At 53.1% G+C, this 13,709-nt stretch overlaps 1 protein-coding gene across 3 annotated transcripts in view; it reads right to left on the bottom strand.

Moving 5' to 3' along the window:
* LOC144945478 (microtubule-actin cross-linking factor 1-like) overlaps positions 1-13,709 on the bottom strand; it is a 327,032-nt gene that overhangs the window by 283,776 nt on the left and 29,547 nt on the right. Inside the window, exon 1 of one of the 3 annotated variants that reach the window (XM_078873995.1) lies at positions 7,035-7,510. The exons of the other annotated variants lie outside the window; for them this stretch is intronic. Within the exon in view, the coding sequence (XP_078730121.1) occupies positions 7,035-7,119 (85 nt within the window). The 5' untranslated portion in view covers positions 7,120-7,510. Of the gene's footprint in view, positions 1-7,034; positions 7,511-13,709 lie in introns of those variants that run through there. 3 annotated transcript variants of the gene reach the window in all.

Raw genomic sequence — 13,709 nt, 5'->3', positions numbered from 1 at the left:
CCATGACTCTCTTGTATCTGTCTCCATGTGTGTGTGTCGTTGTCTCTCCATCTCCGCAAGTCTAGTCTCTAAGACATCCCTGGCACTTGCGTAGATGCAGCTCAGCGAATGAGCAAACGGACGTGGCACCTAATGCTCAGACCTCCCGTCGCGCGAAAGCCTTTGCACCCTAATACGGATTTGGGGTTTAAGTTGGACTGGTTCACCAAGGTACAGGAATGGGCACACGCGAACACACACAAACACACACACAGCCTTCAACAGACCGCTGGGGCAAGTGCTGTTTGCGAGCATCTATAACGGCTGGCACGGGCACACGAGGGGGTGGGTAGCCATCACACAAAGTACCAAGATCCCCCGTATAGCCTTCACAGACTGTTGGGGCAAGTGCTGTTAGCGAGCACCTATGAAGGCCGGAACGGTACACGAGGGGGTGGGTCGCCAGCACCACGCCCGACCGCCTTTGTCTCCCCAGTGTTGATGTTTACACACAGCACCAGGTACTCATTTGCGGCCGAGTCGATCTAGGGGAGGCCCAGGCCCGGTTCAGATAATCATCACTGGTGTTGGCCATGAGCGGTAATTGAACTCGGGTTGCCAGGTTCGTAGCGCAGTGCGCTAACCGCTACACTACCGCTCCCCACACACGCACACACACGCATGCATGCACACACCCACTCACACACAGGCGCTCTGCGCTGCATGCATGATGGTGTATAAATAGCGCAAACAGACACGCGAGTCGATAGACAAGCCATTGGTGCGATGAGCAAGTCACGACTGAAATATGCAGGGGTCATTAGCTGTGACAGATGATGATGCTGATGGCTTAGGGGAGGCCTGCATCCAGCAGTGGACAGATCACGAATGTTCACCGCGATGAATTTGATGACATGAGGAGTCATCGAGCGAAGCTAAGACGCACAAACAGTCATGACCGCCCGTTTCTATTTTTGTTCAAATGTGCGCGCTTACATTCGCCCCAGCGTGTCACGGTGCCATTTAAGCATCCACAGTCGTAACACTAGCACAAGTTAATTACACAGGAGAGGCTCGGAGAGTCCCGTGACTCGTTCTGTTCGAGAAGGTCCCGTTACATTGGGGGATGCCTGCCCGATTCCATGAATGAGCGTTGGGTGTGGAGTGGCAGGAAACGAGAGGACCCCCAGAGAACATCCACCAAAGCGTGCGGCAAGGAGGTGACACCGAGAAGCTCCGCAAAGATGGACTTAAGAATCCATTGCGGCCATTTCCTGGCCACCTCGCAGGCCAAAGCTGATGTCTGTGAAAAAGAACTTCATAGCTCATCAGATTCCTCCAGTCTAAATGCAGATTCTGAGATATCGTATCGGATAATTGTTTTTTTACCCTTTTATCTGGCAACAAAACTGACACCTTTTTTTTACAAGGAGTCATGTTTGCATAGACCACAATACCTGCAGTCATAATGCAAACAAAAAACATAACTCTGATAATGTATGCACTGTCCTTGAAGTTGGTTGATCCACACCCGAGACAGCTTTCCTTAGAGCCTAGTCTCACATGGTGTTGGACCAGATGACTGCAGGTATTGTGGTCTATGCAAACATGGCTCCTTGTAAAAAAAAGGTGTCAGTTTTGTTGCCAGATAAAAGGGTAAAAAACCAATTATCATATGTTTTACTGCCAAATGAGGTTACAATGGTGTAAATATCGTATCGGGTTTCCCGAGGCCGTCCTCCCGCATCCCCGCACCCTGCTAACCAGGCTCAGAACCTGCTTAGCGTTGGAGATCTGACGAGATAAGATACATCTGGTGTGTGCTGGCCACAGACCTCTCCGTATGCAGTCCGGCGTTTTACAAAGTCCAAGTTCCCCCCCCACCCCCCCCCCCGGATCAAATGAGTGTACGAGAGTGGCTGGAAATTCCACGTTCACAGGGTGGGCGTTGGGGGTGTGTATCGTCAGGCAATAACAACGTGGATTTCCCAAAGCAAGTGACAATGACCTCGTTGAACTCGGAGGGGGCGATGGAGTTGAATCGACAATCAACCGGAATTTGAACTCGGAACGTTCTGACCGCCGTGACGCCTACGGCCTACCGGTGCAGGCAGCAATGGAGGCTAAGAGTCAGACATTAGAAATTAGAGCCCCTTGTCGACCCACACAGCGTCGATCGTGGGGGATGTTTGGCCATGCTTCACCACGCTGGTCAGTGCGGGTTGGGCGAAGCGGAGAGGTGGTTGGTTCAGTTACCGCTCACCACTGGGGTTAGCCATGACCATTTCAATAATCACGAGGGGTCTTGCGGAAGGGGATTGAAGGCATGGGGAAGGCGACAATGATGGTGATGTCGACGACGATTATGGCGTTAATGGTGGCGATGATGACGATGCTGATGTCGATGATGGTGACGATGATGATGACGAGGATAGTGACGATGATGATGAGGATGATGACGATGATGATGACGATGATGGTGACGATGATGATGACGATGTTGACGACGATGATGACGACAATCTTCTTGGTTCTTTCGGTAAAGTCACGTAGAAGGGAAGTAATAAAATAATAAAAATAAAACATAATAAAATAATTCTCACGACGTTTCGGCCACAACGCAAGCAGCCGTCCTCAGGTGGAGAACAGGTCCGTCAAGTAGACAGAGTCTGAAGTCTGAATGGCACGCTCCAGGCTTGGAGCGACTATTTATGCTGGGATGGAGGGGCGAAGAGCGTCTCTCACGTGGGGATCATCCCGCCGTCGTGCCCCGCTGCACTGCCAGCGACCGAGGCGAGAGTCGTACGACTCGGCAAATCGGCGACGCTCCCCGGAACGGGAAACGTCGAGTGGGCCCTGGCTGGGCCGCTGACGTGCACGAGGAGGCGCGGTGGGCGAGGCGCGGCTTTGGGAAGGCCTTCATCCAGCAGTGGATTGACCGTGGCTGAAGATGACGATATACGTACACGCACGTATGTCATACGGTACATCGTAGCGGAGCCGTGCGACTTAGAAACCCCGTCTCACGACTCCTCCTCGCGGAGCTGGCGACGTGGACGAACCGCGGAGAGAGCACGCACGCAGCGCGTGTGTGGTGTGTGTGGTGTGTGTGTGTGGTGTGTGTGTGTAGTGTGTGTGTGGCGTGTGTGTGTGGAGTGTGTGTGTGGCGTGTGTGTGTGGAGTGTGTGTGGTGTGTGTGGCGTGTGTGTGGTGTGTGTGGTGTGTGTGTGGTGTGTGTGTGTAGTGTGTGTGTGGCGTGTGTGTGTGGCGTGTGTGTGTGGAGTGTGTGTGTGGCGTGTGTGTGTGGAGTGTGTGTGGTGTGTGTGGCGTGTGTGTGGTGTGTGTGTGGTGTGTGTGTGTGGTGTGTGTGTGTGGGGTGTGTGTGTGGTGTGTGTGTGGAGTGTGGAATGTGCGTGGAGTGTGTGTGGTGTGTGTGGTGTGTGTGGTGTGTGTGGTGTTTGGAGTGTGTGGTGTGTGTGTGTGGTGTGTGTGTGTGGAGTGTGTGTGCTGTGTGTGGTGTGTGTGTGGGGTGTGTGTGGTGTGTGTGGTGTGTGTGGTGTGTGTGGTGTTTGGAGTGTGTGGTGTGTGTGTGTGGCGTGTGTGTGTGGCGTGTGTGTGTGGCGTGTGTGTGTGGCGTGTGTGGCGTGTGTGTGGTGTGTGTGGTGTGTGGTGTGTGTGGTGTGTGTGGGGTGTGTGTGTGGGGTGTGTGTGTGTGTGTGGTGTGTGTGTGGAGTGTGGAATGTGCGTGGAGTGTGTGTGGTGTGTGTGGTGTGTGTGGTGTGTGTGGTGTGTGTGGTGTTTGGAGTGTGTGGTGTGTGTGTGTGGTGTGTGTGTGTGGAGTGTGTGTGCTGTGTGTGGTGTGTGTGTGGTGTGTGTGTGGGGTGTGTGTGGTGTGTGTGTGTGGAGTGTGTGTGCTGTGTGTGGTGTGTGTGTGGGGTGTGTGTGGTGTGTGTGGTGTGTGTGGTGTGTGTGGTGTTTGGAGTGTGTGGTGTGTGTGTGTGGTGTGTGTGTGTGGAGTGTGTGTGCTGTGTGTGGTGTGTGTGTGGGGTGTGTGTGGTGTGTGTGTTTGAGTGCTGCTAGGCACGAACGAGGTGCGGGGTTACGCAGGGAGGGGGGGGCACGGGGTGTAGAGCACCTGCCAAACTACGGGGATGGAACGCGGAACTACGCCCCACCACCCCGGGGTACCCGATCCGCGTCTCGCGATAAGGGAGCGGGGCACGGATCTCACGCAGCCGCCAGCACGGGTGCGTTCTCTACAACCGTACCATCAAGTTCGATCCGCTGCTGGACGATCGATAGTCCAGTACGCCGCCCGTGCTGGTTTCTCGCGATCCTGGCGGGGCGACGACGAACGACACTCGTCACCGAAGTGCCGATGGCATCACCACGGGGCCTGTGCCGGGGGGCTCGGGTGGCACCTTGAGGGTCACGTGAAGAGCCGAAAGGCTCGGCCCGGGCGCTTCTGTCTCTCCCCCCCCCCCCCCCGTGGGACGTTTTCTCGGACGACGCGTTCCGTTCCTTGGCTGCCGCTCCATCACGCGTCTCGACCTTTCAGCCACTTAAGCTTCCACCCAACCCCGCGCGCCCCCACCTAAAGCCCACTTACTTAACAGCCAATGTGATGTAGCGATTCGTACAGTATACAACCGTGTTATTTTGTTTCTATTGTGCGGGGATCAGCGGCGCGGTGATTAGCTGGCCGCGTTATAAACCCGGTGACCCGGTTTCGATGTCCGGCCAAAGTTGAGAATGGCAGTGATTTCTGAACCGGCCCTGGGCTCGTCCGTCTTCAGCAACCCACGCTGACCAGTGTGGTGAAGTATGGTTTCAAATGACCCCATCACAGGCGCGGCGTGTGAAGGCCTTCGTACACAAGTGGATTAACAAACATTTCTCTCAGCCTTCACAGCTGCGAGCCGGGTGGCACGGTGGTGGAAAGTTCAGAGTTCAAATCCTGGTTGATTCTCGACTCAGCCCCATTGCCCCCTCGGAGGTCAACAAGGTCAATTGTCACTTGCTTTTGGGAAATCCACGTTTTATTGTCTTACGATACGCCCACCCCCCCACACCCTGGCAATGTGGAATTTCCAGCCACTCTCCTACGCTCATTTGAAAAACAAACTTGGCCTCGCAGCCTACGCAAATGCACGCGTATGCAAAACAATAGGTCAAATGAGAAGAATATATTTTTGTTATAATAATGATGATGGGTTGTTTTGAATGAACCGTCGCCGAGAGCAAAGAAAATGTTTCTTGATGCAGTTCGCCGAACTCGCCCACCTTCGTGAAAACGCGCGATGCTACGTGCACCGCCACGGATTCACAAAGCTGGGTAAGGGCGTGCAAGCTAAGTTCGACCAGGGTCAGAACTCCAGACACCAAGAGAGAGAGAGAAAGTCTCATTTGCAGGAGTGACGTTGGAGCATTGGTCTGTCAGTAGGCTGGTGGGTGGGGTCGTGGGGCGATGATCGCTGCTGCTGCTGCTGTTGCTGCGTGTGTAATTGTTAAAGCGTGGACAAATTTGGACTCGCGACGCTGGCACACACAACGGCAGGAGCACCGCAACCGGGGCGGCCGCTTGAGTTGGAACCGCGGGTGAAATCGAGCCGGCGGACTTCGTGTGCGCGACGTATTATCGCCCATCGCTCCCACGGCATCGGCGTGCGCGTGGTTTGTGTGCAACGAGTGGCATTGGCAACAACGGCGCAGGTGTGTGTGCGCGTCAGTGCAGGTGTGTGTGTGTGTGCGCGCGTCAGTGTGTGTGTGTGTGCGCGCGTCAGTGTGTGTGTGTGTGCGCGTCAGTGCAGGTGTGTGTGTGTGCGCGTGTTAGTGCAGGTGTGTGTGTGTTTGCGCGTCAGTGCAGGTGTGCATGTAGGTCGACTCGGCCTTTAAATGAGTATCTGGTGCAGCGGTGTGGCGTAAACATCGCCATCGGGGAGACAAAGGCGGCCGGGCGTGCGTGCGTGGTGCTGGCCACCCACCCCCCTCCTGTGCCGTGCAGGCCTTCATCGGTGCTCTACTCGCTAACAGCACTTGCCCCAACAGTCTTGTTAAGTCGTGTCTGTGTGTACCAGTTGCGAGCGTGTGTCAGTGCCAAATCAGCGTGTGTGTGCGCGTGTGTGCGTGTGTGCGTGTATGTGTGCGTGTGTGTGTGCGTGCGTGTGTGTGCGTGCATGTGTGTGTCAATGCGTCCGGGTACCCAGCGAGCGAGCGAGCGCGCTACGAACCCCGGCGACGCGAGGTTCGATACCCATGCGTGGCTCACATCCAAACCTCGGTCACCTCGGCGTGGTAAAAACTCAAGACTCCCCCCACCCCACCGGAATCACCGCTCGCGTCTGCGAACCGTCGGGGAGCAAGCGGGAAGAAGACAAAGACGGCTGCTGGGGCTGGGCGTGGTGCTGCCAGCACGCTCCACGCCGCCAGCGTTCACTCACAGGGGAGGGCTCGCTCACAGCATTTGGCCCTGACAATCTTGTCTAAGGGCTGGCATTGCTGGGCCATTATGTATGGTGGCTGTGTGGACCTGTGTGTGTGTACACATTACAGTGCACATCACTGTTTATACAGACCTGTTATTTTACGTCAATATAAGCTGGGTGTGCGTGTGCCGGTGTGTGTCGGTGTGTGTTCGTGCGTGTTTCAGTGTGTGCCAGAGCATGTCACTGTGTGTCAGTGTGTGTCATTGTCAGTGTGTCATTGTCAGTGTCTGTCAGTGTGTCAGTGTCTGTCAGTGTGTGTCAGTGTGTGTCACTGTTACTGTGTCAGTGTGTGTCACTGTGTCAGTGTGTGTCACTGTGTCAGTGTGTGTCAGTGTCACTGTGTGTCAGTGTGTGTCACTGTGTGTCAGTGTGTGTCACTGTGTCCAAGTGTGTCACTGTTTGTCACTGTGTTAGTGTGTGTCGCTGTCTACGTGTCACTGTGTCAGTGTGTGTCAGTGTGTGTCAGTGTGTGTCAATGTGTGTCAGTGTGTGTCAATGTGTGTCAGTGTGTCAATTGCGCAGCTGGCACAACGCGTGTGTCCCCTCCCCGCCGTGCCGCCCCCCCCTCACCTTTGTAGCGCTCCAGCACGCCCTCGTACGCCTGCACGAACTCCTGCTCGTCCAGGGTCACCGCTACGGACGAGGGAAGCGCCATCGCGGCCGGCACGAGCCTCGGGGTGGGGTCGGGGGGTAGCTGCGAGTTCCACACCGCTCACTCCTCGTGGCCCCCGCTGCCTCTCGCATCCACCGAGGGCCGCCCGCACGAACCCTCCCCCCCTCTTCCCGCTTCCCTCCCCGGTCCGTTTGAATGACTCCGCCTGTCCCTACGCCCGTGTCGTCCGCCTGCCTCTCTCTCTCAATGACTGACCGCCTCCGTCCGTCCCCCCTCTGTACGTCTCTCCAATTGTCCGTCTGCCTCTGTCCGTCTATCGACCTAGCGCGTAGCTGTTGTCTCTGTCCGTCCGTCGTCTCTCTCGCCCCCCCACCCCCAGCTCTGTCTCTCTCTCTGCTCCGCTCCGCTCACCGGCTCGCAATACCCCGAGGCTCAGCAGCGCTCCGCCCTAAGGCTCCGTCGATGGAATAGATGGAGTGAGGGGGGGGTCGGAGGAGGAGGAGGGGGGGTGACGCGGTGTTGTGGTTGGTGAGCGCCTCGCTGGGTGGATGGAGTGGGGGCGTGGAAGTGGTGGGGGGGAGTTCGTGGTGGTGGTGGTGGGAGAGAGGGGGGATCTAAAAGAGACGTCATCGTCACAGCCGTCTCTCGCCTCTCTCTCTCTCCGCCCACCCACCACCGCCCTCTCTTCACGAGCACCATCACCAATGGCACCGCCAGCACCAAAAAAACAAAAGACAAAGGTCCCCCGTATAGCCTAGAACAGACTGTCTGGGGCAAGTGCTCTTAGCGAGTAGCAACGATGAAGGCCGGCAACAACACCACACTACTACTACTCACACCACCACACTACTACTACTCACACCACACACACACGCGCCCTAGCCCTCCCACCCACCCACGGCTCCCATGCGGGATTCAAAAGCAATCCGGAGCGGAGATCGCAGTGGCACAGAGCAGTCTGCCTGTCCGTGACACACACACACGGCGACACACGGCGTGGAGATAACAGTGTGTGCCCATGTGTACATGTGTGTGTGTAAGCCCATGTGTGTGCAAATACAGCAACCGGTTTGTGTCTGCAAGCTTTGTGCAACCCTTTTGAATCGATCGGCCCCGGGTTTCTAGTAAGCCCATGTGTACATGTGTGTGTGTGTAAGCCCATGTGTACATGTGTGCGCCCATGTGTACATGTGTGTGTGTGTGTAAGCCCATGTGTACATGTGTGTGCCCATGTGTACATGTGTGTGTAAGCCCATGTGTACATGTGTGTGCCCATGTGTACATGTGTGTGCAAATACAGCAACCGGTTTGTGTCTGCAAGCTTTGTGCAACCCTTTCGAATCGATCGGCCCCGGGTTTCTAGTAAGCCCATGTGTACATGTGTGTGCCCATGTGTACATGTGTGTGCAAATACAGCAACCGGTTTGTGTCTGCAAGCTTTGTGCAACCCTTTTGAATCGATCGGCCCCGGGTTTCTATCCAGTAAGTCCCAGACAGCAACACGGCTCCGTTACTAGCCCTCATTGGTGCGTCTTTTACAGAGGTGTGGACTCGAGTCATGTGACTTGGACTCGAGTCAGACTCGAGTCATGAATTTGATGACTTGCGACTCGACTTGGACTTGCATAACAATGACTTTGTCCCACCTATGAGATGTGGACTCGAGTCATGTGACTTGGACTCGAGTCAGACTCGAGTCATGAATTTGATGACTTGCGACTCGACTTGGACTTGCATAACAATGACTTTGTCCCACCTATGAGATGTGGACTCGAGTCATGTGACTTGGACTCGAGTCAGACTCGAGTCATGAATTTGATGACTTGCGACTCGACTTGGACTTGCATAACAATGACTTTGTCCCACCTCTGCGTCTTTTACAAGGGTTACTCCTGCGTAATCGTGACCCCCCCACGTTACAGACACGTGGACGGACGGGCGGACGAAGAGGACTGATGCATTATTAACGCGTTCAGCCTTAGTTGGAAAGCGATGAACGGAGGGACACGAAACGGAGGGTGACAAGGGCGTTTGCCACTGGTCACTGCTTATCGAAGCTAATAACATTCATGCGTTACAGCCAGAGGGAGGCCTTGCAGAATCGCCTTATCCCACGACACAGATGTGCAAGCGGAGAGATCCATTTGTTGATGAACACGAATTTTATTTCATGTTATTGTTGTTGGTACAAAAGACGTTTTTCTCTGTCGCGCCCATAATTTTATTACCCACGGCATACCAAGACCGCGCATGAACACACTTTTGCGTTCACTCTCAAGGTGAGGGTGGAGCGGTGGTGCAGTGGTCAGCGCATTACGCTCTAGGAACCCAGAGAGCCGAGTTTGATTCTTGGCTCCGGCTGACGTCACTGGCAAGTGGCGTCTGAGCTGATCTGGTGTGAAGGGCATTTTTTAAAGAAGAAATGCATGTTGGAGGGACGTCAAAATACAGTCACCTATATGGACAGACTTGGCTCCGTCACAGTAATGTGGAATTTCCCACCACAGCCTTTTTTTTACGTTTTATTTCACCAGGTGTGAGTCCCACTGAGGTTGAGAGCTCATTTTTTTAGAAGCGACCTGGCCATCACAACTGATAGCTCCACGAAGTGGCTTATCATCCTGTGCAAATGCAGAGCAGACAAATGCTCTGAAATCGCACATTTCTAAATGGGGAGGGAAGAAGCGGAGGACCCAGAGAAAAATCCACGCGACCACGGAGAGAGAGAGACAGAACATGCAAACCCCAGGCGTCAGGGTCGTGATCGAACCCGCGACCTCCTGTATAGCAGGCGAGGTAGTTAATATACAGCAGCAGGCGTCAGGGTCGTGATCGAACCCGCGACCTCCTGTACACCAGGCGAGGTAGTTAATATACAGCAGGCGTCAGGGTCGTGATCGAACCCGCGACCTCCTGTATAGCAGGCGAGGTAGTTAATATACAGCAGGCGTCAGGGTCGTGATCGAACCCGCGACCTCCTGTATAGCAGGCGAGGTAGTTAATATACAGCAGCAGGCGTCAGGGTCGTGATCGAACTCACGACCTCCTGTATAGCAGGCGAGGTAGTTAATATACAGCAGCAGGCGTCAGGGTCGTGATCGAACCCACGACCTCCTGTATAGCAGGCGAGGTAGTTAATATACAGCAGGCGTCAGGGTCGTGATCGAACTCACGACCTCCTGTATACCAGGCGAGGTAGTTAATATACAGCAGGTGCCAGGGTCGAGATCGATCCCACAACCTCCTGTATACCAGGCGAGGTAGTTAATATACAGCAGGCGTCAGGGTCGTGATCGAACCTACGACCTCCTGTACACCAGGCGAGGTAGTTAATATACAGCAGGCGCCAGGGTCTAGATCGAACCCACGACCTCCTGTATACCAGGCAAGGTAGTTAATATACAGCAGGCGCCAGGGTCTAGATCGAAGCCACGACCTCCTGTATACCAGGCAAGGTAGTTAATATACAGCAGGTGCCAGGGTCGAGATCGATCCCACGACCTCCTGTATACCAGGCGAGGTAGTTAATATACAGCAGGCGCCAGGATCGTGATCGAACCCACGACCTCCTGTATACCAGGCGAAGTAGTTAATATACAGCAGCAGGCGTCAGGGTCGTGATTGAACCCACGACCTCCTGTATACCAGGCGAGGTAGTTAATATACAGCAGGCGCCAGGGTCGTGATCGAACCCACGACCTCCTGTATACCGGGCGAGGTAGTTAATATACAGCAGGCGCCAGGGTCGAGATCGAACCCACGACCTCCTGTATACCAGGCGAAGTAGTTAATATACAGCAGGCGCCAGGGTCGTGATCGAACCCACGACCTCCTGTATACCAGGCGAGGTAGTTAATATACAGCAGGCGCCAGGGTCGTGATCGAACCCACGACCTCCTGTATACCAGGCGAAGTATTTAATATACAGCAGCAGGCGTCAGCGTCGTGATTGAACCCACGACCTCCTGTATACCAGGCGAGGTAGTTAATATACAGCAGGCGTCAGGGTCGTGATTGAACCCACGACCTCCTGTATACCGGGCGAGGTAGTTAACAGCTCGTCAGTCAGCCAAGAACTCCGCCCAATTCTCGAACAATAATCTACAGGGACACGATGCAACAACAAAAAAAGGGAAGGACCTACAGTGAGTCACGACTCATAAAAATAACTACGAATTATTCTTATAATAATAATAACTGGCATGTGACATTCCTGAGCACGTAGCACAGCGCCAGGCCAGCGCAGCCCTTTCCCCCGGCCCGCTGGCTCGCAAAGCGCCCTTGGGAAACTTAAGCCGACTACGACAGCCATCACCCGCGGTGTGCGTCACCGACAAATCGCACCGTGACTCCTCGAGCTTGGAACCCGAGACGCGGGAAGCTCGTGGGCGAGCCGCAAGCGCCCCTGTCGGGTTTCCAATTCCCGGTTTAAAAAAAAACAAAAAAAATGCCAGCAGCCCACAACAACCCTTCATCCCTCTCTGCAGCCAGGCAGCCAGCCAGCAAGCAAAACTTTTTTTTCTGATGTGATTGTATTAGAGCATATCTCGCATGTTTGTATCGATCCACGGCCGAGGTGCAGGGTGGGTAGGGGGAGGTGGTGCGGGGGGGGTGAAGAGGCGTGATGACGTCAGTGCGACGCACAATCCCAGCACAATGCTGTACGTGGTGACGTCACCGACACCCACACGCACTTGGCCATGCGGCAGCCAGCCAGCCAGGCAGGAATCCAGGTAGGAACGCAGCCAGAAAACATTTTTGCTCGAATATAGTATGATCAAATAAGCGTTATTTACTCGAATAAGATACGATTGGAAAAATGAAAGCGACAGATATAAATTCATACGGCCATCCGACAAACGTACGCCATACGCACACAGGATATGAATATACAAGTCATTTACATTTTGTCCAATAAATGTGTTTAGGATGCAATGAATGGGTTTTAAGCTGAATTTGACGACACATGATAGGCTCCATCTATTCACGGGCAGCGTTATTCATGAAGGTACTCCGAATTAAGTCACCCATGACAGATTCCATCCATTCACCGACGGTTATAATCAGGACGTTACTGTGACATTAACCACATGTGACAGATGTCATCCAATCACCAACGGTTATGATCAGGACTTTTCTGTAAAATATGTAATATGTAACAGATATTCCATCCAATCACGGAAAGTTATAATCAGGACGTTACATGGACGCCTCTACTTAATAACATTCGACTTACAAACTTTCAGAGATACGAACAAACCTGTCCGTGTGTCCAGTTGCATGTCGTAAGTTCAATCTCGCGCAATACATGGCGGTGGTGGCATCTACATCTGCAGAACATGAAGAACCAGTGGCATCCACATGAGATTATATAACTTTAAAAGCCATTCCCTGTTTAGTGTATGTGTGTACCTGTCGTACGACATTCATTACACGTCTAATAATTTCATCAAAGAATAAAATAATTGTTAAAGTCTTACGACCTGCCCCACGCAACCTAAGTTCACCCAGCAGTGCAGCATAAAATACGAATTTCATTTCATAGAGCGTCATTCATGCAATTGCAGCCCACAACACTGCCACATCAATTAAGGCAGTCCCTTACACAGATAAGGCAAAAAGAAAACCTCACTACTTAGCAAATAAAAAACAAACAAAAATAAATACACGAATAACGAGAGAAAAATACACACTACGAAAAAAAAATCATCACAGAAAATAATAAATTAAAATAAATAAATCTGTTCGGTCTCCATGCCCCGGACCACAATCCCAACATTTTGCCGGGTTCAGGAGAACCTTCACAGGAGGTGGAGTGGCCAAAGCGTTACGAGCCAGTTGGACCATAAATATAAATGGCTATTTTCCAGCGTATGCTTGGGCAAAATAAATAGGCCTTTAGTTCAGATTTGAATAAGTGTGGGCACACCACAGTTGGCCGATCGACAGGCTACTCGTGTGGCGAGGTAAAGTGTAAGTAACTCCCCGAGCTCTTCTAAGAAGTCATCCCAAGCATGGTAGTGGAGGTCCCCCCCCCGCCCCCACTCACTGCCCCTCCCCTCTGGCAGTAGGGTCGTGAAGCAGGCACTTGCAGGGCCGCGCCTTGCACCGTTTACATCTGAACACACATCGCTATCTCAAGCGTCAGCGATCCCCCTCCAGGGTGCACACGGAAAGCGGCACAAAAATACGAGCTACATTTTTGTTTGTTATGAATACATATCCATGACGTGACAAACATTACTAATTGGCTGTGTCGGGTGGTGCCCGGTTAACGGGCACGTTTAAACTTACACGAACTAAACCCCCCAAAAAAACCCTTTATTATGAATAATATTGTTCGCGAAAGCCTACGTGCGCCACTGCGGCCGTCTGGAACGCTCTTTCCTTCCGATGTGAGGAAGCCACTGGAGCTGAGTGGTTTTAAATCATTTAGATTGACAACTAATTTATTTAGAACTGCTTTTTTATTTTAGTTTGTTGTTCTTCCCCACCCCCCCCCCGCACCTCCGATTAGCACGGTTGGTTACGTATGGTGTGAAAGAAGTTCAACATAAATACGTATGTAGGCTGAATTTCAATACAGTATTACGAGCTGTGCACAAGGGCACAGCAGATGTTTTAGACACAAC

Source organism: Lampetra fluviatilis, chromosome 2 (assembly GCF_964198595.1).
Source record: "Lampetra fluviatilis chromosome 2, kcLamFluv1.1, whole genome shotgun sequence".
Lineage (NCBI taxonomy): Eukaryota > Metazoa > Chordata > Hyperoartia > Petromyzontiformes > Petromyzontidae > Lampetra > Lampetra fluviatilis.
This window is presented reverse-complemented; position numbering and strand designations above follow the sequence as displayed.